This window comes from Pygocentrus nattereri, chromosome 4 (assembly GCF_015220715.1).
Source record: "Pygocentrus nattereri isolate fPygNat1 chromosome 4, fPygNat1.pri, whole genome shotgun sequence".
In the NCBI taxonomy this organism is placed as follows: Eukaryota; Metazoa; Chordata; class Actinopteri; order Characiformes; family Serrasalmidae; genus Pygocentrus; species Pygocentrus nattereri.
This window is the reverse complement of record NC_051214.1, coordinates 40,472,197-40,498,432: the sequence shown is the minus strand read 5'-3', so window position 1 is coordinate 40,498,432 and position 26,236 is coordinate 40,472,197. Positions and strand designations below refer to the sequence as shown.

Below are 26,236 nucleotides of genomic sequence, written 5' to 3'. Positions count from 1 at the left end.
AATTGATGATAAACATTTATGACGGCAGACGAATGAGACTTGAACTACACTCTTAAAAAGACGCTTCTTAAAGGGTTATTCAGTAGAGACAGCGGTTCTATATAGAATCATAAACACTTAAAGAACAACCATTTGCATGCTTCAAAAGTTCTTTGCATGGTGAAATGGTTCTTCAGATTGATGATGAACGTGTTTTTGGTTCTATACAGAACAATTTTCAAAAAAGGTTCTATATAGAATCATCTACAACACATTCTCCACCAATTTGATGAACCATTTCATTTAAGCATGTAAATGGTTATTTCAGTGTTCATGGTTCTATGTAAAACCACTGTCTTTACCCTTTACTCTAAGAACCCTTGAATGTATGTATTGTGAATTAAGTGAATGAAGTTCTCAAACCTTCAAAAACTTTTAACTCACTTATTTTTCTCTCTCACCGCCTGCTTCAGTCCACTGTAGTTCCCACAATCCCCTAAACTTATCACTCACCTCTGATGAGGTTATTAGCTTGATCTATCTTTTAAAAGACCTCAGTAACACTGAGAATAACTGCCTCCTCACTTTGATTTATCAGGCTACTCAGGCTTTAGTAAGAACTTCAGTGTATGTAAATAAGCCATTGCGTTTTTCAGAATTCTTCCAACAAGCATGTTTTTAGTAGGTACGTATTCTAAAAAATATTATCCTAAAAATATCAAAGCTATGATGAAAACAGCCATTACAAAATGTAACTTGAATACAGATTACATTACAAAATATAACTGAATACAGATACTTCTGTATTCTGAATGTATTCTGAACCAATACCTGTATTTCGCAACGCTGAACGTATACAAATCATGATAAGAAACGCAACACTGTATGTAAATACTGTACTTCATATTTTGCTGGAACATTGAGGAGGTCTTATACTGGTGACGTTGCAGCCTGCTAGCTAACTACGGAGCTACTCGGGGGTAAAAACGATGAGAGGCTACTGAGAAGCAGAGGATTCGCTCAGTCACAAAAATCACTGCGTATTTTTTATATGTTGTTACGGAATGGAATTAACATGCCATCTACCTCTCCATGCCATGTGGAGAGCGTAGAAATGCGTCCTCAGAGCCGCCTCGGGTTTGGATTACTGCTGCGGCTGCTGGAGAAGAAGGAGACGGTAACCTGGTAACGGCGAACACGGAGCGCTAGCTTAGCCTAGCCTAGCCTAGCTTAGCTCAGCTCACATAAATGAAACATAAAGTAACCTGCGGGAGAAGACACTAGCCTGCGGACGACCTAACCTAACACTGAGCGATTACAGAAGGAGCACGACAAAGCTGGCGTTGGCTTTTTATTCGCAGGCTTCTTGTTCAATTTTTCCCGTTCCACCTTAAATGCTGCCGCACTTCCATTCTGGCGCCAGAGGCAGAAACGGAACTGCTGCACCATTTAAGGTGGAATGGGAAAAATTGAACAAGAAACTGCCGACTTTAGCGTCGGTTATACATGCGGCACAAAAATACATAGTGTTAGTTGTACGCTTAAGTAAGCGATTTTAAAAATGTCAGTTTGGCTTTTCTTATTTTTATTTTTTTTTACTTAAATCAATTCTAACTAACCTAACAGAGCTAGTGACAGCATGTACTGTGGAGATTTAGCTTAAAATGGACTGTTTAGCTAGCTAGTGAGCTAACGTTTTCATGCAGCGACCCATCCATCAATGTTAATGTTGTAATTACTACGTTACTGGTAGTAATATTAACAGTACTGGTGGTGCGATAGCTAACTACATAGTTATTGTTAACGTGGTGTGTGTTCAACGTTGGCTTGTTTTCAAGTCAAACTGAATACCAGAAATAATTTACAACCGCGTTTATTCTAAAAAATGCTTATCGGTTTATATCGACTGTATGGATGAGTGATCGCTTATTACTGAAGACTAAATCAAAGAAAACAAAGAGGTACGCACATTTTTGCATGTCTCTAGTTAAACTAAGCTAAGCTAACGCTGACTGCCTCGTGAATGGAGGCTGATTTTGCATTCTGATGTTGTATTGGAGTCCCCCAGCTTTTAGCCCGTCTCTGTGGGATGGCAGGGGGGGGCTGAATTTGACATACAAAGAAAAATATAGCTAGGAAAGTTGCTAAGTTGGTTTATTAGCTGCAGAGGAACGAGTAAATGGTGTCTTAACCATCTCACTCCATCCGCAGTGGTGTTGCAGTAATAACACAGCCAGCTAGTTTAGGTGGCTAAGGAATAAAAAAGTGCATCCTTCTACAGAAAGTCCTTTTAGGTTTTTATTTACAGTATCAGAAATTCTTACTAGTGAAATCATTACTAGAAAATCTTAGTTCTTATTTGTGGAAGTTCAGTTGTTACATACAGTTAGTGCATTTTTCTGTTTTTACTTGCATTAAATTTGCACAGTTCAGTTTTTGCTATCAACCACCAAATCAAATCTGTCTGCCAGCTGTGTGGTGCATAAAGGGGAATTCCACCAAGTTTTCAAAAAGTCAGTCTTTGAGATGTAAACAGAACCATTCAGACTGGTTTGGTGTGAAATAGTTCAGTGTAGAGAAATTCAGTCTCTGATTTCTTTACAGTGGTGCTGATAGGAACCAGGGGTCACAATGTCTACAATGCAATTGTAACGATTTTATTTTACTATCCAAAACCACTAATGCCTTATGTTTTTTTATGAAATGATGGTAAAATAGTCATAAATCTAAAAAAAAAAAAAGTTTTCTTTGTGGACTATTTTGACTCACAACGCCCTGTATGTACCTCTCCATTGTGAATAGAGTACAATACTGCCAGCCAAAAGTGTTTTTAAAAATCATCATAGCACAGTGTGTCAGATATCAGGCCGCATGTATCTAACCATACATTGGTTAACACCTCTGCCTTCTACGCTGTAGACTGGGGTTCAATCCCCCACCAGGGCAGCACCCTACACTATACCAATAAGAGTCCTTGGGCAAGACTCCTAACACTACCTTGGCCTGCCTGTGTAAAAGAAAACTGATCAAATTGTAAGTCACTCTGGATAAGAGTGTCTGCCAAATGCCATAAATATAAATGTAAATATAACCATTTCATATAATAACTTTCTGTGAAAGAGCTTTAAGATGTCTGCTTCCCATCACCACCGCTGTGAACAATTTCTAATTCAGAATGTTTCTCTAGAACTGAGAAATTCACATAAAACCACTCTGAATGTATTTGTTTACATCTTAACCATTTATTTATCTATATTTTTTAATAGATCAGTCAGCCAGACAAGTTAGTAACTGATATTGTATCTTCTAGTTGAATCTTATCTTTGTAAATTATGATCTCAGTTGTCTTATCTAATCTTTTGAATGGTTCATTGTTGTAATGCCATTGACAGCGAAGGCAGTGCTTTCAACTGCTGCAGTGATAATCATGTCACATTATTCTCCTAAGGTTTGTTTGTACATGGATATAGCCTGTATATTTGTATACACACACACACACACACACACTATATTGCCAAAAGTATTCACTTGTCTTCCTTCACACACATATGAACTTGAGTGACATCTTATTCTTAATCCATAGGGTTTAATATGATGTCAGCCCACCCTTTGCAGCTATAACAGCTTTCCACAAGGTTTAGGAGTGTGTTTAGGGGAATTTTTGACCATTCTTCCAGAAGCGCATTTGTGAGGTCAGACCCTGATGTTGGATGAGAAGGCCTGGTTCGCAGTCTCTGCTCTAATTCACCCCAAAGGTGTTTTATCGAGTTGAGGTCAGGACTCTGTGCAGGCCAGTCAAATTTTTCCACACCAAACTCGCTCTTCTATGTCTTTGTGGGCCTTGTTTTGCACACTAGTGCGCAGTCATGTTAAAACATGAAGGGGCCATCCCCAAAATCCCCCTTCCACCAAACATTTGGCACAATGCAGTCAGACAAGTATCATTCTCCTGGCATTTGCCAAACCCAGACTCGTCCAACAGATTGCCAGATGGAGAAGTGTGATTCGTCACTCCAGAGAACACGTCTTCACTGCTCTAGAGCCCTGCGCTTTACACCACTGCATTTGTTGCTTTGCATTGTGCTTGGTGATGTAAGTTCTTGGATGCTTGGATGCAGCTTCTCAGCCATGGAAGCCCATTCCATGAAGCTCTCTATGCTGTTCTTGAGCTAATCTGAAAGCCTAATGAAGTTTGGAGGTCTGTAGCAATTGACTCTGCAGAAAGTTGGCGAACTCTTTGCACTATGCGGCTCAGCATCCGTTGACCCTGCTCTGTCATTTTACGTGGCCTACCACTTCGTGGCTGAGTTGCTGTTGTTCTCAGTCGCTTCCACTTTGTTATAAACCACTGACAGTTGACTGTGAAATATTTAGTAGCGAGGACATTTCATGACTCGACTGCACAGGTGATATCCTGGTACCATGCTGGAATTCTCTGAGCTCCTGAGAGCGACCCATTCTTTCACAAATGTTTGTAGAAGCAATCTGCATGCCCAGGTGCTTGGTTTAATACACCTGTGGCCATGGAAGTGATTGGAACACCTGAATTCAATGATTCGGATGGGTGAATACTTTTGGAAATATAGTGTAGCTGGCAACACAAGTGAGTACACCTCACAGAAAACATATCCAAATTGTGCTCACAGTGTCAATAGTGTGACCACCATTATTATCTAGCACTGCCTTAATCCTCATGGGCATGGAATTCACCTGAGCTGCCCAGGTTGCTACTGGAATCCTCTTCCACTCCTTCATGATGGCATCACGGAGCTGGTGGATGTTAGACACCTTGCACTCCTCCTCATTCTGCTTGTTCCACAGGTGCTTGATTGGGTTTACGTTTGGAGACATACTTGGCCACTCCATCACCTTTACTTTCAGCAAGGCAGTTGTCATCTTGGAGGTGTGTTTTGGGGTCGTTATCGAGTTGGAAAACTGCCATGCGGTGCAGTTTTTGAAGGGAGGGGATCATGCTCTGCTTCAGAATGTCACAGTACATGCTGGAATTCAAGCTTCCCTCAATGAACCATAGCTCCCCAGTGCCAGCAGCACTCATGCAGCTCCAGACCATGATGCTACCACCACCACGCTTGAATGTAGGCAAGAGACAGCTGTCTTGGTACTCCTCACCAGGGCGCCACCACGCATGCTGGTCACCATCTGAGCTAAACAAGTTTATCTTGGTCTCATCAGACCACAGGACATGGTTCCTGTAATGGTTCCATGTTCTTGGACTGCTTGTCTTCAGCAAACTGTTTCCAGGCTTTCTTGTGCGTCAGCTTCAGAAGAGGCTTCCTTCTGGGATGACGGCCATGCAAATGAGTTGATGCATTGTGCAGTGTATGGTCTGAGCGCTGACAGTTTGACCTCCCTCTTCTTCAACCTCTGCAGCAACGCTGACAGCACTCACATGTCTATTTTTTGAAGCCAACCTCTCCAGTGGCCAGTATGAGCGAATTGTACCGAAAACACCTAATTTATCAGCCCTGCTTCCCAATCACACCTGGAACCTAATTAAGATTAAGATTAAGTGACCCTTATTAGTCCCCCAATGGGGAAATTTCAACTTCGCCTTTAACCCATCCGTGAAGTGAAACACCACATACACACTAGTGAGCACACACACACTAGGGGGCAGTGAGCACACTTGCCCGGAGCGGTGGGCAGCCCAAACCGCAGCGGCCGGGAAGCAGTTGGGGGTTAGGTGTCTTGCTCAAGGACACCTCAGTCATGTGCTGTTGGCTCTGGGGATCGAACCGGCGACCTTCCAGTCATGAGGCTGGATCCCTAACCTCCAGCCCACGACATGAATCACATGTCACCAGCGAGGAACAACAACACAATTGAGCACAATTTGGACATGTTCACTGTGAGGTGTACTCACTTGTGTTGGCAGCTATTTAGACATTAATGGCTGTTTGTTGAGTTATTTTCAGATATACTTATTTTCAGATATACTTGTATACACGTGTGTGTATGTGTAAATATATATGTGTATGTGGGTGTGTGTGTGTGTATGTCTGTGTATGTATATATGTATATATATATATATATATATATATATATATATATATATATATACACACACACACACACACACACACACACACACACACACATACATATATATATATATATATATATATATATATATATATATATGAAACTGAACCCCTTTCTTTAATGTCATAGAAAGGACACTGTATTATATGGATGTTTTATTTTAAGCCACGCTAATGCAGCTTTGGCAAACATTTTATTTTAGTCTCTGTCCAGCATGGAGACGAAGTGTCAGCAAGCCTGTTGTCCTCAAGGACTGGCCAATTTTTGGCTTCAGCAGTTTTGCTCTGGGCCCTTCCATAGACTTGGAAGAAGGAATCAGGGCAAGGTCCTTAAACAGGTCTTAGTTTTGCTTCTCAGAGGGGATGAAGTATAAATAGGTTCATCAGCTGGCACGAGTAGTTCTGTCAGGTCCTCTTCACTGAGTATGATCCTTTATGCGTCCAGCCATTAAGATTAATCAACCTAGACCAGGACAGAACAGTTCCTAAGGGGGTGGATGGAGTGCTGTACAGTTCCACAGACATGTTTTCAAGAGTGGAAATAGTACAGAGAAACGGTACTTAAAGGGAAATTCCACAGATTTTTCAAAATGTCTGTATAATCAAATCATTGCGATACAAACAGTTATTCGGAGTGGTCTGATGTGGCACTTACAGACTCAGATTTCTGTACAGTGGTGGTGATGGGACCCAGGGGTTGTGATGTCTATAGCACAAATATAGCCATTTTATTTACAATCTGAAACCATGAGTACACTTACATGTGTCTTCTGAGTTTTTATATGTAAATAAATGGCAAAATAGTGGTAAATCTGGAAAAAAGTTTTGTTTGTTTTGCCTTACAACACTTTTCATGTAGCTCTCATATATATGAAAAATACATCTTCAGAACTATTACCTTAAAATGTGTTAGGTGAATGCAATGTATTTGTAACCATTTCATGTATGATAATTTGACTTGTTTTGACCTTAAAGCAACTTCAGTGTCAGCCGTGAGCTAATCACTCTCTATATAACCCAGAATGAGGCTGCCTAGTCTTAACCGCATATATATATATATATATATATATATATATATATATAGTGTGTGGTATTGTCATAATCACTGCATTCCTTGCTGAGTCTGTTCTGCAGCAACACACTGCTCTCCTGCCCCTCATCTTCTACGAGTGTGATGCAGTGACTAATGGGTGGTATTGGTCTTGGTATTGGGCACAAAGTTGAATTAGCATAGTGCTGGGCAGTTTCATCTGAAACTGCTGTAAATTTGATAGGATATTTTAATTTATAGGCAAGAAAAAACTGCCATGGCTTTTGAGATTTGTAGCATAAAGTGTAAGGAGTAAAACATATGTAATCGCTTAAGAATGTCTACTCCTGCATTTTTAATGTGTTTATTGTTTTCTTTGAATTGCAGTAAGGGGCCTGCATCACTGATGCTGATGCTGATCACTTCTGGGCGTGCTCAGTCTGTGCTTGAGCACTAAGATGAGTGGAGCAGGGGAACAGGCTGACATACTGTCAGTTGGGAACGTGGTCCGGGAACGATGGAGAGTGGTGCGTAGATCTATTTTATGATGAAGTTCGGAAGAAAACTCCTTCTGAGCTGTTTCTGAGGTTTGGGTCAGTTGGGATAGAATATATTGTCAATTAGCATAGCTGTATATAATTATGCTTCAAGTCATCAATGGTTTAGATTTTGTCTAGCTTTTTTGTAATAAGTACTGATTAAGTGCTAACTAGAGATACAAATGAAAACATATGAACAAACAAATAAAAAACATGTAAATGTAAATATTATTCACAGTATTTATATACCCTTTGCTATGTGGATTGAATATTTGATAGAAGGTTCAAAAGTTTACTATTTAAAATTGGGAGAAGTATTTTCTTCAGGAACATTTATTGTAGAAAGGGCATGCTTCTCTGTCTGTCTGTCTGTGAGTCTGTGAGTGAGCGAGTGAGCGAGTGAGCGAGTGAGCGAGTGAGTGAGTGAGTGAGTGAGTGAGCGAGCGAGCGAGCGAGTGAGTGAGTGAGTGAGGGCATGACTGCTCTGTTATCTGCTCTGTCTGTCTGTCTATCTGTCTGTCTGTGAGTGAGTGAGTGAGTGAGCGAGCGAGTGAGTGAGTGAGTGAGTGAGGGCATGACTGCTCTGTTATCTGCTCTGTCTGTGAGTGAGTGAGTGAGTGAGTGAGTGAGTGAGTGAGTGAGTGAGTGAGTGAGTGAGTGAGTGAGTGAGTGAGTGAGTGACTGACTGACTGACTGACTGACTGACTGACTGACTGACTGACTGACTGACTGAGTGACTGACTGAGTGACTGAGTGACTGCTCTGTTATCCCACCCACCCCCACACACCCACCAATGGCAGGTTGACCATACAAATCCATACCATGTACACTTTTTATGGAAAATCTTATTTAAAACAATGTTTGTTGCACTCAGTAAGCAGCAGACTGCAGGTGTTAAAAGGTGCATCATCATCATAAGAAAGATTGCTGCACACTACCAAATAGTTGCCAGATTTAGGAGCCTGTCCAAAACAAGAGTTACTGTTGCTTATTCAAGATCTTGTAACTTTTCATGAGGGTCATTTAGTGAAAGAATCTGGGCCAGGTGTAATATTTATCAGAGGCATAAAATACATAGACAAAATTTATAAACATATTAATGTAGACTAGTGGTATAACAATACATTCAGCCCATGATTTGGTATTTTCACATTATGTTGAACAAACTTCAAATAAAGAAAAATGACCATAATAATGTTGTTGCAACTTAGTAAAAACTGGAGCTGGGAGGTGGGAGTGCTGGAGAGAGGTGTTTATCGGTGCTGATTGTTTGCAGACTTGGTTGCTCACACAATGCAGTTACATTAGATGGCATAGTTAAAAGAATATCCATTCTCCTCAGTGCACATTGTCATGCCAATATTACCTTGTCACAGTGCATTGTTACACTCCTAATATCAAAAGATTAATTGTTATAAAAATATGGACAGGGGATCAGTCAGGCCATATGTTTCTCTGCATATGGGACGGTTAAAGCAGTTTTTGGAAATTGCGGTTCAGATATTCACTGCATATATTCATTAAATGAATCTCTTTAGCATCGTCCTGCACAGTCAGTTGCAGGCATCAGAGAAGGCCTGTGGAGCAAGGAGAAATCGACTTCATTAAACTTCATTAAAGGGTAAATGTATAAAACATATTTTTGGGATTTTTAAACAAGAATGCCCATCTTTCTATCTTCTTGCACAGATAAAGAAGATAGGTGGTGGTGGCTTTGGAGAGATATATGAAGTCTTGGACCAGCTTAGCCAGTGCAATGTGGCACTTAAAGTAGAATCTGCCCAGCAGCCCAAACAGGTCCTGAAGATGGAAGTAGCTGTTCTAAAGAGGCTCCAGGGTAAGGACGTCTGAAGTTCACTTGATGTTCATTGGCTAATTTTTTGCTTAGTTTAGTTTGCATTGCAGTTACAGCTTGCATAATATTGTAAAACTTACAAATACAGTTCAAAATAACATTGTTGAATCCTCTTTGAAAAATAGTTGGGATAATCTGTTCACATTAGACCCATCAGACTACCATCAATCTTAATGACCTGAAATGGATATAATGGGCATAGTGTTGAAACACTCAAAGCCAAGCTGCTCATTGTAACTGAGCAGTAAGAGATATATGAATACAGAATATGTATATAATCAGCGTACTATATACAAAATTTGTTATATTATATTTATTATTTACAAGCTTTCACAGCTTTAACATGATTGTGTCTAGCTGATGACTGAGATTTAGCTGATTACAGCCAAAATTTAGCTCTGTGGCCTTGTAGACCTGCAGCCTCATCCCCCTTGCTTTATGGCTAATGATGCTGAACACTGACCTACTGTGCCTATTTCTCCCCAAATTAAATATCTTTAATTTTATGTCATGTGCTAATAAGATATGATCCGATGTTCATTTACAGGTAAGGACCATGTTTGCCGATTTGTTGGTTGTGGACGCAATGACCGATTCAACTATGTGGTGATGGAACTTCAGGTATGATATATTGTCATTTTCAGTTAAAAGAGAAGTAGTTGTAGTAATTGATATGCAAATATACATATATGCATACATTCATAGGCAAAATAATATTCACTTGAAAAATCAACAAAATCAATACTTTTATACACATTTTAACACACAATCACTGTTTATTTGCTGAATTTAACATGTGGCTGTGCAAAAGTTATGGCACAATATATATTTAACTTTTATTTTGTTTCTAATATGTCAAACTCAGCAAATAAATAGAATACTGAATTGTGTATGAAAATACTATATTTAAGTTTGTTCCCCATAGAAGGATATTTTCACTGGGAAAAACAACAAAGCATGCGGTTTGACCAGGGGTGTTCAGACTTTTGTGTATGACTGTATATTCATATACATGCTGTATTTCAGTCGTAATTAACAAAGCTAGCAGACTAACTGACTAACTAACATGTGATTACAGGGAAGGAACTTGGCAGACCTTCGACGCACTATGACCCACGGTACATTTTCTGTGTCCACCACACTCAGGCTTGGCCGGCAGATTCTGGAGGCCATTGAGAGCATCCATTCAGTGGGCTTCCTTCACAGAGACATAAAACCGGTGAGAAAATGGCACCAATGTTTGGCATCAATGCTGATTTAGTTTTATTCATTGATCAAGACTCCCTAGCTACAATGAGGAATCAGTACAGCTAGTTACTGATAGCTACAGATGAAACGGAGTTGTAGAATTGGAAATCTTGATGGCAGTGTAGCCATTAGTTCAAGCAAGACACAGTCAGTTTCTCATATAAGTAACCTAAGTGAAAAGAATTCTCTGAACACATGTTGCAAAGTAGTTAATGGCCTCACAAACCACTTACATACCATCTACAGTGCTGCCTCATGTGTCATCCACTGTCGCCATGTTGCCATGTTTGTTGTTGTCAGAAACTTTTAACTGTGGTCTGCCCTCTAGTTAATGTATTGCTTAACATCCTTGAACATTAAGGATGCATTGAACTATGATGTCAGTAACAGTTATATTGTTTAAAATGGAAGTATGTTTGATTGTGTTTAATTGTATAACTCCTATATGCTTATTCTATGCATCAGAGTAGCCATTCTGTCTCTAAGGACCTGACCCTTAGGTCATCTTCAAATGTTCAAAGAGCGGGTGCAGCTAAACTAACGAGAATAAACTAGACTCTGTCTAGTTTATTTTCAAACACTTCTATAACGAATCCACAAATCAACACGTGTTTATTTTCATGCATAAATGAAGTTTAAATGAGCCATGGTTTTGCTGCCCCTAAATCAGCTGTTGTTTTCCTATGCAGTCCAATTTTGCCATGGGGCGCTTGGAGACAACTTGCCGAACCTGCTACATGCTTGATTTTGGTTTGGCACGCCAGTTCACAAACTCCTGTCAAGAAGTGCGTCCAGTAAGTGAGCTGAGTGTTTGTTTTAATCCTGCCTTTACCACATACTAATCTGCATTGTAAGATTCTTATTTATTTCTACTGTTTTTTCTGTACACTCCTCCTCACCCTCTAAAGCCTCGTCCAGTGGCAGGATTCAGGGGAACTGTGCGTTATGCTTCGATCAACGCTCACAAGAACAAGGTATATAAATTCCGGCTTCTATTTCACACATGGTCATGATCATAATATGCAGACTCAACTATTTTACACTCAAACCCTTACTGAACCTTCACTTTCACCTTCAAGTCATACATTTTAACTTGAACTTAACTTTAAGTTAGGTGTGTGAAACATTCATTTTGAAATAATTCATTGTTATGTATCATTGTCAACTTAAAATTATGTTTTGTTTTGTTCTGTGCTCTATTATACTTTGGTATACTCACTGTTTGTTTTCATGTTGCCACTGCTGTAAATGTGATGAGTGATTACTTAATTTAGCCCAAGATAATGTAACAAGCATTTAAGACTTCAGACACTTTAGCAAGGGGAAAGAGACATATTTCTCTCTTTCTCATGTCTTGGGGTCCTGAAAGACCAAGCCAACTGTTGGCCTTTGGACACTGTCAGGCTGTTGGTGAGCGTCGGCTGACCGTTGCTTGTAGCTTGTGTCATCGTGAGAAGTACCCACAAGTGGAAAAACTAAAGAGGGCACATAATGAGGATACACATTTTTTCGACTCCTGTGTGAAGTATGCAAAGTAGGATTCAGCAATATGACAGTATTTATAGCTTTTATATTTATATTATGTCACACTCTGTTTTTCTAATCTTCCATCCATCCATCCATTTTCCCAGCCACTTCTCCGTCAGGGTCGCGGGGGGGTTCTTATTCTTCTATTATTATATTGTGGATATTGTCAGTTACTTAAAACACTTACAGAGTGCATGTTTAATTACAAAGAGAGCATCATTAGTCCTGTTTAATTGGATTTACTGTAGCCCAGAGTGTAAAATGATAAATTCGAGTAATTTGATTCATAGTTTTTTATAGTGTTTTTTTTTTTTTAACATGGCACCACTTTGTCTGTTGCCCGAGACAGTCATTTCATGGTTGTTTTTACTTTTTGTCATATAATTATGAACATGTAGCTACTGGGTATTTTATATCACTATTTAATATATCTATTTCTTTTAAGTATATCCTTTTTATCTGCTTAGGGCTGTTAAATCACTAGGCTGAGCTTGACCACAGACATTTGAAGCTTATGAGGTAATCAAACAATATATTCTTTACTTTGTATGCTGCAGTTCTACAGACTGTCAGCTGCTGCTGTAGAGAGTTTCTCTTTCACGCAAACAAATTAAGTACGTACGTGTTGGCTATCGGCTGTAGTCTTTGAGTTGTGGTCAAGTGTAATTTTTCACCGGAGACAAGACAAGGCAGTGAGCTGAGGAAAGATGATCATTAATTGGCTTTAGTTGGCATAATTTCCCCGTTGGCTAGCTGTGTTTGGGCCCCAATGTTTAAGGGCAAGAGTGTCAAACTGAGTTCCTTCCAGGCCACAGCTCTGCAGAGATTAGTGCTTATATTCTTCTAGCACTCTAGCTCTAGTTCAACTCATGAAGGCCTTGCTAAGTTGAATGAGGTGTGTTTGGAGTAACACACCTGATTAAAGGAGTCTGCAGTGCTGTGGCCTGGAAGGAATCCAATTTGACACCTCTTTTTTAGGATATAGCACAGTTGGATATGCAGGTGTGAAGGGTCATGTTCATGTTCCTTTCCTCTGTCCTCTCCTCTCTGTGCAGGAGATGGGTCGACATGATGACTTGTGGTCTCTCTTTTACATGCTTGTGGAATTCATGGTGGGCCAACTACCTTGGAGAAAAGTCAAGGATAAAGTACGTATTAGTTCACTGACATCAGTTTGGCTCACCAGACTTTGATGTTGCCTGCGTGTTTACCTGTTGATCACTTTATTGTTGATGTGTTGATATGGTTTATGATTTTTCTGTCTTGTAGTTTGAGTGTTAGGCTGATACCATGTCTGATTTGATGCTCACAACTGGAAACATATTTCTTTTCTGGTCTTTTTCTCATCATTATATTATTTTCTTTCTTATTCAGGAGCAAGTAGGTAATTTGAAAGAGACCTATGACCATCGCCTCATGCTTAAGCACCTTCCTGCAGAATTTAGCGTTTTTCTTGACCACATCTCGAACCTCGACTACTTCACTAAACCTGACTATCAGGTACTTTTACTGGACTTTGCTGTCTCTTATATGTCAAATGATAACTTGTGACTACGTGTCGTTGCCTTGTGCTGTCTCACTTGAGTGAAGCTGTCATTTAGTATAGCAGTGCTGAGCCAGTGTGTTATTCTTTGTGACTGGTGTGTTCCAGCTCCTGATGTCTGTATTTGAGAACAGTATGAAGAGTTACAATGTTGTTGAAAATGACCCCTATGACTGGGAGAGACCTGACTCAGAGGATTCCCTCACAGTTGCAGCTCTTGCAACCACAGCCCAACAGCTGACTCGTCTCACACCAGCATACATGGGGTAGGTTTATAGAAGCCAGCGCAACAATGACAAGGTTTATAACAAACCAAGCAATCTCTTTATCTCTACAGTTTAACCCCTAAGGTTTTCCGTAAAACTGTGAAAAGGTTGAAGCTACATGAGGCATGCACAGTCTGTTTTTTCCTAGAGGTTTACACTGTATTTTGAGGTTTTTGAGCATTGTAGCATTGTAACTGTCAATCAGCTGTGCTAGCTAGCTAAATGTTCAGTAAGTAAGGCAGAAAGCAAGGCCACTTGCCTTTTTAAGAGGTGATCTATGATTAAATAATAAGCATGGTGGCACTATAAATAAAGCTGTTTTTTGTTTATGCAATGATAATTTTAATCCATACTCAGCAGCTGCAACACCCTTCTCTATTACAACTGCCTCTGAAGGTCAGCTGCACCTTCCATCTGATTGTTCTGTGCAGAAAAATCCTTCAAAACATAGACTGCTTGACCGCTTCGAGTTAAACCTTTTTAAGTGTCTGGAGTGCTCCGTAAAGGATAGCCATGAATTAAATATTTTGTTCAATTTTGACATTTTCGTAGTCAATTAAGGGCAAGTTAAAGGAAAGGAAATGAGATCGGGGTTGCTAAATATGCATTAATGGTTAAATGTTGAATGAATGAATTTTACTGGTACATAATTAGGAACAAGGGGATATCTATTTTGTTCAGATCTCTACAGAATACAGTGGTTTTGTCTTAGTGGCAAAACAGAGGTATATAACTGACATGTTCTTCCTCCCAGCATGGCCAATGCCTCTGCAATCCCTGGTGACATGCAGCGTGAGAATACAGAGGATGTCCTTCAGGGCGAGCGGCTCAGTGAAGCGGACAATTGCCCCCCCATCCCACCACAGCATGCTCAGGGAGCTGATGTATGGGAGGAGATGGAGCGCAGTCGAGACCGCAACCGCAATCATGTTCAGCCACAGATCAGAAAGGTACTAGGAAGGGCACAGTGAAGCAAATGGAAATGTTTAAAGAACTGAAAAGAAAAATTTAGCCCATCACCTTTTAGAGTGAGTTTGTTGTTATTTTCTCCTAAGCTGAAGGAAGACTACTGTGTGTGGAATCCCATACTCATTGCTTGGTTTGATGTAGCTATGGTCTGATTCTTTTTCTGTCTCAGGTGGCTAGTGAAGAGGAGAGGAGTAAAGAGGGCAATCAGAGCCCCAACAGTGGCTCCATTCAAGGCTCTCCAAGGCGGGTGCGCTCTGAAACTTTACTCATTGATCGTGTGGCTCCGCTGTTGAGGAGGATACGTCACAGCCAGAGTATGGGCTTGGACAAGAGACTGACTCCTGAACCCAAACCCACTATTGAACGCTTCCTGGAGGCCTAGTCAGTACCACACACACACAGTAAAAGCATTTCCTAACAAAAAGTTTGGTCAGTTTTTTTGATGGCCTTTGTTATTTCAATATCGTGACATCTAAGCTCATCTTAATCAGGTAATCAGGTATTCAGAGAAGATTAAAATCATACTTTGGAGGGAAAAAAATCATATATGTTCTTATAATTTATAATTATAAATGTTTTTGACTGGGCATTTGAGGGTAGAACTGCAGACAGTGACCTACAGTGGTATGCAAAAGTTTGGGCACCCCTGATAATTTTCATGATTTGCCTTTATAAATCATGAAAATGATCAGGGGTGCCCAAACTGTTGCATACCACTGTATATACACAAAGCTTTTCAGAGTAGGAGTGCTGATTTAGGACCTGTTCCTGTCCATAAAATAATAGTAAATAAGGACAGAAAATAGATAGATCAGTAGATATAGTAGATATATATATATAGTAGATATAGATCAGTAGTTTTACTCTGAGTAGCTTTGTGAAGCTTTGTCAGGACATAAACAGCTGATATCTCATCTTGATCAAAATGGCAACAGCTACACAGAGCTTTACATAGAAATGCTTCAAACAAGTAGATATGAGAACATATAGGGAAAAAATCATTGAAGCAAATTTGTACAGTGTAAGACTGCACACAGGAGTTGTTCTGTAGGTCATGTAATTTAATCTAATATGCGTAAAAGTTATCTTTAAACAATCAACTGTTATTGCAATGAACCAATATTAAACATTGTGTTTTTTTTTATTCCTAACCAATTGAAATATTTTCTCTTTGAGATATTTAAACACAGTTCACAGAAAATGTAGATATTTGACTACTACAAGTAGTTGAAATGCACATCCTTAGTTACTTTGTGTATTTTAGAGTTAATCAGTATTTTTGTTCACCCGAAATACTGAAATATGCCCTTTTCCCTCTATTTTTGTCATTAAAAGCTTAGGAAAGCAGCGACCAGGAATAATCCAGGACAGAACTGGCTGTCGCATTGATCAAGGCTCTTTGGAGGATGAGGAGGGGGCAGCCAGCAGCGGCTATGTAGCAGTTAACCTTAGCCCAGTGCCACAGGAAGGGGACTCCCAGGAATGGGTCCTTGTAGAGCTGGAGGGCGGTAGTGGCTCTGCTGGCTCTAAGCCTGATGAGGAAGGTTCTGGGGTGTCCCCTCGTTCCTCTAGCCCCCTGGCTCTGCCTCGCACCTGGTCTGACCCCCTGCCCCAGCGGGCTTGCAGCCTTAGCGGATCTGGGGAGCTCCATGCAGCTCTCTGTCACACTGGCCCTCCATTTGCCCGTCTGCCAGGCTTAACTGGATTGCAAGGCCTAACAGGGTTATCTGGGGTGACTGGACTGAGGAGGCTACCCACTCTCCAGCCAGCATCAGTGGTCCACCTTAGCAGAACTCAGCTAGAGCAGGTCAGTAAACTCTTTTCGCAAATGATACAAAAATGTGGAAGCGTTTTCACTTTTCATAAATGCAAAGCCTGTAATTATAGCTTAATCAGTTTATACCTCCATACGGAAAATTGGCCACAAATTTTTTTCTATTACCTTTATACTTCATGTTTCTGATATTATTCAAAGACGGAATTTTGGAAAAACATGGAAAAATTGCATATATCCACTGGTTATCGAAATTATTATAATGTGACTTGTTTTGATTCAGACGGTACCATGTTTTTAATTCCAGCTCCTTTTATTTTTGTGAGAGTCGTGGTCCATGATTTTTTTCGTGCAATGGCGCAGTAATACACAACTTTGAGGTGGTTGTAGATTTGTGTATATTGTGTATTTTACAATGGCTTCAAATGCACCTCAGCCGATCAGATTTTAGGACAAGACCTATCTTTTGTAATTGTCATTTTTATGATACATCCAGTTGTCCTGTGTTCTATAAGTACCATTGTGATGTAATTTAACTATCATAATAACAATAACGTATCATCATACTGTCCACCTCTCTGACATATATCAACTCATTTAGTCAAACTGAACCACTAGAGAGGACTCAGGAGTCAAGTGAATACAAACTGAGATTCTAATTTCCTTCTTGTCTTCTCTCTTATAACCACTCGCCTCTGTAGTTGTCCAACGCTTTTCCACACTCCGTCCAGCTTCAGCAAAAGTGTGAAAGTGATCCTGTGCAGGACACTGCATCAGTCCCTGCAGAAGAGGAACCAAACCATATGCCAACAGGTTCACCGTCCAAAACCTCCTCTCATCCCCCTGATCACCTCACCTCTGTCAAGGCAACTGAGAAAGACGTGGAGAGTGACTCAGGATGTCCAGATGGTGGTGCTTCCACCACTCCGAACCAGGGTGAGACAACAGGAGACACTGTTGATGCAGCTCCTGCCTCTCCAGTTCCAGCTTCACCTCGGGAGCTGTCTCCTCGGGCTAGCCGCATTCCGGTCCGCGACCCAGACTCCCCTACCAGGAGAAGTTTTCCTGCCCCCCTCTCTCCGTCCCTTTCATTGTCTTGCGAGCATTTCCCCTCAGCACTACTCCGTGACAAGTTCTCCTTCCCCTCTGAGCGAGGTTCTCGTGGCTCTGACTATCAGGGAGATGATCCCCTCTCACTTTCCTCCTCCTCAGGCGCACTCTCCAGCAGGAGTAAGATACCGAGGCCCATAAGCCCCACTCTGGTGCCCGAGCAGCTCTCTTCTCGCTTCATGCCACGACCCCCACCAGGAAAACCACCTCTCCGCCCTGGAGGGGAGAACAGGTTAGAAAGATGTAGCTGATGACCTGCCTGTTAGTTTTTTTATGTATTTATTTTTTGGCTTAGAATGTGGAGAATGTCTCTAGCTTTTTACACTGTTCTATACGGAAATATAGATATTATATCTATATGCTTGTATTATGTTTTTTTTTTTGCAGTAAAGCACTGCATTTCTATATATGACAAGTGCTATACATATGAAGTTATTGTTGTATTTATTTTTTATTACACAGAATTCTGGTAAATGTAATGTATATAAGGCTTCTGGCTAAAGCTAATTTGCATCATTCATTCAGATATGAAATGCTTCATTGTAGAAAAATTTACTGATTTCTTTACAGTGGTGGTGATAGGAACCAGGGGTCACAATGTCTACAAAACAAGTATAGCACATATTTTTTTTATTATCCAAAACCTCCTAGGAATCTACACAATCTACACGAGTTTTTACATGTAATGGTGATGATGGTAGAATATCCATAAAATAAAACTCATAATGTCTCAGACATCAGGCAGCATATTCATAGCCATTTCATGTAATAACTTTCTGTAATGTAGCTAATGTAGTATTGTAGAAGAATTAAACTGGTTAAATCTGGTTCCTACCACCCGCACTGAGAACAATTCTGACTCTGCAAGTTTCTCTAGAATGGAGCACTTGACACCAAATCACTCAGAATGGCTTTGTTTATATCTCAACCATTTGATGATGGATAAGTTTTTAAAAATCAGAATTCCCCTTTAAGTGTGTCCCTGTAGAGGATACATGTAAAGAATGAACTTATTTTCAAACAAAACATAATAAGGGGCAGTCGTGGGCTGGAGGTTAGGGATCTGGCCCTGTGACCGGAAGGTTGCCGGTTCGATCCCCAGGGCCGACAGTCCATGACTGAGGTACCCTTGAGCAAGACACCTATCCCCCAACTGCTCCCCGGGCGCCGTGGATAGGGCTGCCCACTGCTCCGGGCAAGTGTGCTCACTGCCCCCTAGTGTGTGTATTCACTAGTGTGTATGTGGTGTTTCACTTCACGGATGGGTTAAATGCGGAGGTGGAATTTCCCCAGTTGTGGGATCAAAAAAAAATATATTATTATACTTAATTTAATCCGAGGTGCTCAAACTTTTTCATGCGACTGTCTGTTCATTTATATGTGTCTGGCCATGTATGTGTAACCATGTGGAAGCAGTTTGTTTTTTGTTTAAAACAATCTGAATTACATTTGTGATTTAATTATTTCTGTTACTGTTACTAACCGTTAGCATTTGTCCTGGTGTTCCCTGACTCTCTATCGTAGGCGCAGGCGCTACCGTATTCGAGCTAGTAGCACTAGTGATGCAGATCTCCTGGACAACCTGACTCAGTTGATGCAAGAACGAGGAGGCATGGCTGCTTCTCGCTACCAGCGTACCACTTCCTCCATACAGCGCTCGCTAAGCTCCTCCCCTTCTCGCTTCGAGGGATGCCACAGCCAATCACCTGTTAGCATTTCAGGCTCTCCGCCCCCACGGATCAGTGAAATACGAGCTAATCGTGTGGTGGGATACTGTGCCAAAGGGAGAACTGGAAGCCCAGAGAGCAAGTCCACTACAAAGGTGAACAAATAAAATGAACAGTGCTGAAAAGGTTTGTGTTGTGATGGACCTCAGCTGACTTATTTTAAAAGAATCATACTGTTGCAAGCAGCTTTTCACTGGGTAAGGAGGAGGGTATTATAAACAGGTAATGATGGATCTCATGTATTCATATTAGTTAAAGAAGTATGGAGCGAAAAAAAAAGAAAGATTGTTTAGCAGAAAGCCTCAAGTGATGGTTGAGATTACTTGAAAGCATGATGTATATGCCATTTTAATCATACCTCTGGCATTCACATGCTCCTCTACACTTCCCCCTTTCTCCTTTCCCCTTGGCATTCCATCGCTTGCTTTTAATGTTTTTTATCTTTATGCCTTGTACATGAATTGCTCATGTCTCATGTATGGATTCAGAGAGTCCATATATTTGGTGCCAATGTATTTCAAGTTTCTTTCTCTCTCTAAACATTTCATGCTTCACAATTGGTTGTTTACATTTTATTAAGCCCAAACCAATGCCAGATATGCATTTGAAGCCCAAACCTGATGAAAGTTTATTTGATTGTTTAAAATCTATGGATTAAATACATACTGTATTTTCTTTGAGGGAATGCATGCTCCAAAATAATGAGCACTCCAACCTCAGATTTGGCTTTGGTTGATTAATATGGATTTTGCCTCAATCATCACCATCATCATTATTACTATTTGAATTTTTCTGTTTACCATTATTTTTACGCAACCATAATTTGTTGTTGAGTGCAAGCTGGTCTTTTATTTAGCTCTCATGTCAAACGGTTGCCATTCATGCTATGTAAAATTGTATGTATAGACATATACGGTCTAAGCAAGCATGTGTACATATGTACTTCAGGGAATGTATGTATTGTAAACTATATCATCTATAGAATGTATTTATTTATTTATTAGATGTGTTAACAATGACAATGTAGCTCAACTACTTGCTACTGAGTGACTTTGCCGTCACGTTATTAAGGGTCAGCAACTTTGCAATTGCCAAGTATTATCTATTCAATGCTTGCAGTCTTCTTGTAAATACCTGCATCATTATTAACAAACTTCTTCAACTGCTGAATAGCACTGTGGACCCTTCAAACAAACTGTGCAAGTAACTCTTCTCTCAAAATGAGAATTGGAACAAAACACTAAGTACTATAACAATATTACTTGAACAAATCAGTGTAACATCTATTTACTAATCAAAAAATGGTTCTGTAGTGTCTTGCATTCTTTTATACTGAAAGCTGATTGAAAGGTAAATGACCCCTGCAGAGGTGCATGTCAAATGATTGTAATTATTCTGAACATCAGATCATAACTAGAAAATTCAGATTGACCGTAGCATCATGTGTTCATACCACCATATCTGAGAACTCTGTGTGTACTGTGTAGTTAGACTAGTGGTTTAGTTCTGGTAAGTCTCTTTTGACCTCTGAAGGTACTTATTTACATACATCAGTAGACACCCACAGTAGTGACATGGCATACTATTTAAGAAATGTACAGAATCGAAACTGTAAATAGATATAAATACATTAAGGGAAAAACTTCATGCTTCATGTAATGTATTTTGCTAACAAACATGGTTGAGTTCTTAAAAAAAGTGTTACTATGTGGGAATGTATGTGTATTCATATAAACATAATAAATTCTGAAGTGCAAGACATTACATGTAGTCATCTTTATTTACAAAGACGTTTACGTGCATTGTTTAGGAATGCATGATGATATTATGAATGAATTATTTTGCAATAAGCAGATGTTAAATTAAAGAAGAAACTCAAACATGATAGATATTTGGATTTGACCACTATTTCAAACTGACATAGGATGATTTATTGTACTCTGGAAGAGCAGAATGCTTAGATGATGATGGTGTAATATGTTAAAATATCTGTATTGCATTCATCACTGCATTCATAACCCACTACATATTAATGTATTGCCAGTACAAGTGATTTAGCCCTAAATGTTTATGTATTTGCATCAGCAAATACGTACATGAAGAATATCAGCCCACAGTTACTATAATGTGTGATGGCACATTTTATTTCTGTTAGAGAAAGCATACAAAAGTTTTGTTTTGTATTTTTTTTTCATCATCCATGCTAGAAATACAGTTTAATAAAAATATTCAGTAATTTGACCATAAATTGGTGTTCATACAACAAGCAGAAATACTGAAACAGTGACTGAACTGACATACATGTTCTAAAACATTGCATCTCTCAAACATACAGGGTCTATTTACACAATTTCAGTGATTTTTTTTATTTGTTATTGGTCCACCCCAAATCATTCAGACCAGCAGTGCCCCAAGGTTAAAGCCTGGTAGTTGCACATTGATTACTTCCACCCTGAAGACTGTTTTTAGTTTCAACAACCAGGTTCATAAGGTCAAAGCATGTCAGAAACAATACTAAGGCTGTATGTTACAGCTGTATGCTAAAGTTTGAACACTTGGTTGTTGATTTTCTAAGTAAAAAGTTTAACGTTTTGGAAAAAATAAACTTTAAAATATGCCCCCCCCCATGTCAAATTCAGCAAATAAACATTAACTGCATTCAAATGTGCAGTGTCCTTTGCAGAAGATGGCAACTTATTTTCACTTAGAAAATCAACAGAACAGGGAATGCTTCTGTATACAACTGTGCAATTCACCAGATTATAGACTTATCATAGATCATAAACTCATAAGCTTGTCTCAGACATGCACTTCAGTTTTAGTTTACAGGTACCTCCATGTTCCCACACACTAGCGTATGTACAGTTTGAAAAAAAAATTAGACATGGACATGATGGTTATCTCCACAGCTGATCATGGATGGAACCCGGCATAGGTGATGTTTCCCCAGAACAGGGACAATCTTGCCTATTCAGGAGGGATTTCTTGTTTCTTTTCTCTTTCCCTGTTCTGTGCATACTGATCTAAAACAGCGGGGCAGATTGTCTGGGATCATCTGGCATTACACTGATGGAATCCTCAGCCTTTCCACATAGCATACACAACATTGTGTATTCCTGTGAAAAAGAGAAAAAATAATGAGTAATTTCATGTGGGCCTACTTTTAGAATGAATAAGCTTGCAGTGCACTGATGGTCTGTTTACCCTTTTGTTTCATACATGCTGCATTGTATTTTGAAGGAATAGCTCTGTGAAATATGATATTTACAACATTTCCACCTACATCCTAAACATAAACAATGAAACAAGCTGTTCTTGTATCTTAGATTATATAAAGACCATATGGACCTGAAAGTGTTTTTCCATGATATGGGGCCTTTAACAACATGGTGTGAGGCAAGAGTGTGATGATTTAAGTATGCAGTTTAGGTTTACACCATGCTAAGTAGTGTAATATGCTTTTTATTTTGTAGCTACACTTCTCATGACTCATATTTCCAGTGCAAAAAGAAACAAACAACAGGCACTAAACATATCTTGGCTACCTGTAAAAAAACTGAAATTCTCACCAAGGGTCCTTACCTGATAGTCGTCCACCACTGTGAAGGTGTACTCGTGTCTTGCTATGACATGATCACAGTTCTTGCACTTGTCTGTGGGAAAGATGAGTGTTGCTTTTGAGGCCACTTTGAGAAACATCCTCTTAAGAATTTATGTTTAATTTACTGACTTATGTTTTAAATCCTAAAATAACTTACGGAGGTAAGTAACAATCTCCTCCTCATCCTCATCCACCATGGTCTTGTTGCTGATCAGTACAAAATCTCGTTGCTGACAGTTGGCGCAGCCCAGAAAGTTCATGAGGTAGGAGCCATTATCTAGGCAAGTGTTACCCTGTAAACATCCCAGTGAGAACACATCACTAGAACTGATTCACAAGCATGCTAATGAAAACCCCATCAGAGATCACATAAGCCGATAAGCAGATTAGAGAGGTCTAAGTAATGATGACAACATATGTGATTAAATAGTAGATAACAAGGAAAACATAAGAATTAACCGCTTAGTGCTTCCATTTAAATGTCCTTTAAATGACCCATTCATTTATAATGAATGACAAATGAATGGGGAGTATTTGCTGCAGTAACAGTCTCTACTCTTCTGGGTAGACTTTACATGTAGGTTCTGGAACACTGTCGTGAGGATTTGATTGCATTCAACCACAAGAGCACTAGTGAGGCCAGGTACTGATGTCGGATGTTTATCTCATAACAAATGCCGCTCCAATTCATCCTAAAGGCATTCAATGGGCTCATGTGCAGCTGCTCCAGATGGTCACAATCTACTGCTAGTTCTTTTCTATGGATATAATACCATCTGTGTGTGTGCAACTGAATTTATATTGAATATGTTATTTGTAATGCTACATAATATCCAGGAGTGCAGGACAGAATCCTTCAACCCCAAACAACATGACAGATTTCAGTGCTCCCTCACTACATTACCCAGCATGAATTACACAAATACCCCAGAATGTCCCCCAATGGAGACAAAAAGAGCCACTGATGAAAGGGCTAATAATGGACAGAATTTTTGCTCACTGTCATCTATCTACAGAACTCCCAACATGACATTATTTTTTAATAAGGTGTGGCCACGATGTATTATGTTGAGGCCACAAATTCCTATACTGCAGCCACGAGTTAAGTTTCTCATAAATTGTGGCCTCAATATATTAATTAGTGGCCTTAATATTGTAATTCGTGGTCTCAATATATTAATATCACATTAAAAACGAATCACATGTCACATTAGGGGCTCTGTAGAGTCCCTTAGAAGTGTCTGAATTTACTAGTAAGAAGGGAGGATACTTTTGGACATCTATACGTCATGCATGCGCATATCAAAGCGCAAAAACGGTTCTAGAGCAGCTCTGAATAAGACGCTTTAGACATTAACGAGATTAATGCGAAGGGGTCTTATTTAGTTTAGCTTATTTCAGGGGATTTCCGATTTAATTCCGAAGCTGAATCCAGCTGTTTATCTGCCCGTTTCCTGTTCGAGTTTTCTCGTTCCACCTTAAATGGTGCCACAGTTGCATTTTGGCGCCTGGCGCTGTAGCTTTTAAGGTGGAACGGGGAAATTCGAGCAAACAGCTGGCGAATAACGCGTCTACATGAACGCCTTTCGTTACTCAACGGCTGTTCGTGATGAGAAAGCAGACTGTGAACTCACCCTGTCTGGGTATTCTTTCTGCACACAGCCAGTGCACATTTTAAGTTAATGAAACGAACAAAAAATGAGTTTAACTTATAAAAGACGAACAGCTAGTTTGCTTATTGTTTTTCCGCACTCTGTTGTTCTCCGATGGAAAATGCGATGGCCACCTTGTGGGCTTAGCGCCACAGTGTGGATTGGAGGTGAACCTGTGAGAAGCATTATGATCATTTTTGATCAAAAGTGATACTTTTTTAATCCCACAACCGGGGAAATTCCACCTCCGCATTTAACCCATCCGTGAAGTGAAACACCACATACACACTAGTGAATACACACACACACACACACTAGGGGGCAGTGAGCACACTTGCCCGCGGTGAGCAATTGGGGGTTAGACGTTTTGCTCAAGGACACCTGAGTCATGGACTGTCGGCTCTGGGGATCGAAGGCCAGTTCCCTAACCTCCAGCCCACGACTGCCCCCGTTTATAGTTGAAATGACGTCACCACAATAGAGCAACATTAACAACAGCAATAAAATAGGATACACTGTATGGAATAAAGTCCTAAGGATTGTCAAGGTAATAAATAAAAGAAAACGACCATAGATAAAACAAAAAAAGCAGACATGTTTTAAGTGGAGTATCAGTCTGTCGCCACCGCTGCAACATCTAAGATAAGTTTACATAACGTTTACGCATTAAGGCTTTTCACACACCTCAGAATGAAAAGGAAGTTCATTTTGAAAACTGAAAGGATGGGGAGCTTTTTGAAACAAGATCAAGTTAATTAGGAGTTCAATATTCCTGTCTTTCGAAATGACCCCACTAGTAATGTCTTCGCTAGTAAGTGTGGACATATTTGGAATTTTAAGTATTTACCATTCAAGCAGTTTCCTCCAAAGTGTCTGACTGTAAATGCCTGTCAATATCTATCCAGCAGAAGATACAATTATTATGGTCAAAAATTCAAAGCTTAGTCTTAAAAATGTTTAGAGTTTTATAGTGAACCTCCGTTACTTTAGGAGGGACTGGAAATTTTCAATAAACCAAATGAATATATTTAGATACGTGAAATGGTTAAACAAAGGACATCAGCTTACTGTTATCTGACATTATCTACAGCAGTGTCTCTAAACCCTGCTTCTGGACGCCCACTGCCCTGAACATTTTACTGCTTTTCCTGCTTTAACACAGCAGCTTTGACTTAATAAAGGGCTGTAAGTGGGCAGATTATTTGAGAATCGCTGATCTATAGCAATGTTTCTCAGTCCTGGTCCTGGAGATCCCAGCTTTGCATGGAGCAGTTTTAGTGTACAATAATAACCATAATAATAATAAGAAGAAGAAAAAGAAGAAGAATTACACATGGTCTTCATTCTTTAAAC

At 39.8% G+C, this 26,236-nt stretch overlaps 2 protein-coding genes across 4 annotated transcripts; one reads left to right on the top strand and one right to left on the bottom strand.

Moving 5' to 3' along the window:
* The first annotated feature begins 927 nt into the window (after positions 1 to 927).
* Positions 928 to 21,394, top strand: ttbk2b (tau tubulin kinase 2b). 3 transcript variants are annotated; one of them, XM_017692549.2, is made up of 16 exons: positions 928 to 1,164; positions 7,459 to 7,598; positions 9,301 to 9,448; positions 10,014 to 10,087; positions 10,545 to 10,685; positions 11,404 to 11,508; positions 11,623 to 11,688; positions 13,297 to 13,389; positions 13,616 to 13,741; positions 13,893 to 14,050; positions 14,805 to 15,000; positions 15,189 to 15,400; positions 16,355 to 16,826; positions 17,495 to 17,729; positions 18,006 to 18,135; positions 19,428 to 21,394. In XM_017692549.2, the coding sequence occupies exons 2-16, from the start codon at positions 7,530 to 7,532 to the stop codon at positions 19,735 to 19,737; spliced, it is 2,535 nt and encodes an 844-aa protein (XP_017548038.1). In that variant the 5' UTR covers positions 928 to 1,164; positions 7,459 to 7,529; the 3' UTR covers positions 19,738 to 21,394. The 3 variants fall into 3 exon arrangements, with proteins under 3 accessions (XP_017548038.1, XP_017548037.1, XP_017548036.1); XM_017692548.2 differs by having other exon boundaries at positions 928 to 1,156; positions 17,495 to 18,135; XM_017692547.2 differs by having other exon boundaries at positions 17,495 to 18,135.
* A 581-nt stretch (positions 21,395 to 21,975) lies between these two features.
* churc1 (churchill domain containing 1) lies at positions 21,976 to 25,004 on the bottom strand. Its single transcript, XM_017692550.2, has 4 exons — positions 24,866 to 25,004; positions 23,389 to 23,524; positions 23,213 to 23,283; positions 21,976 to 22,746 (listed from the first exon to the last, which is right to left on the bottom strand). The coding sequence occupies exons 1-4, from the start codon at positions 24,902 to 24,904 to the stop codon at positions 22,654 to 22,656; spliced, it is 339 nt and encodes a 112-aa protein (XP_017548039.1). The 5' UTR covers positions 24,905 to 25,004; the 3' UTR covers positions 21,976 to 22,653.
* Between the last annotated feature and the right edge of the window lie 1,232 nt (positions 25,005 to 26,236).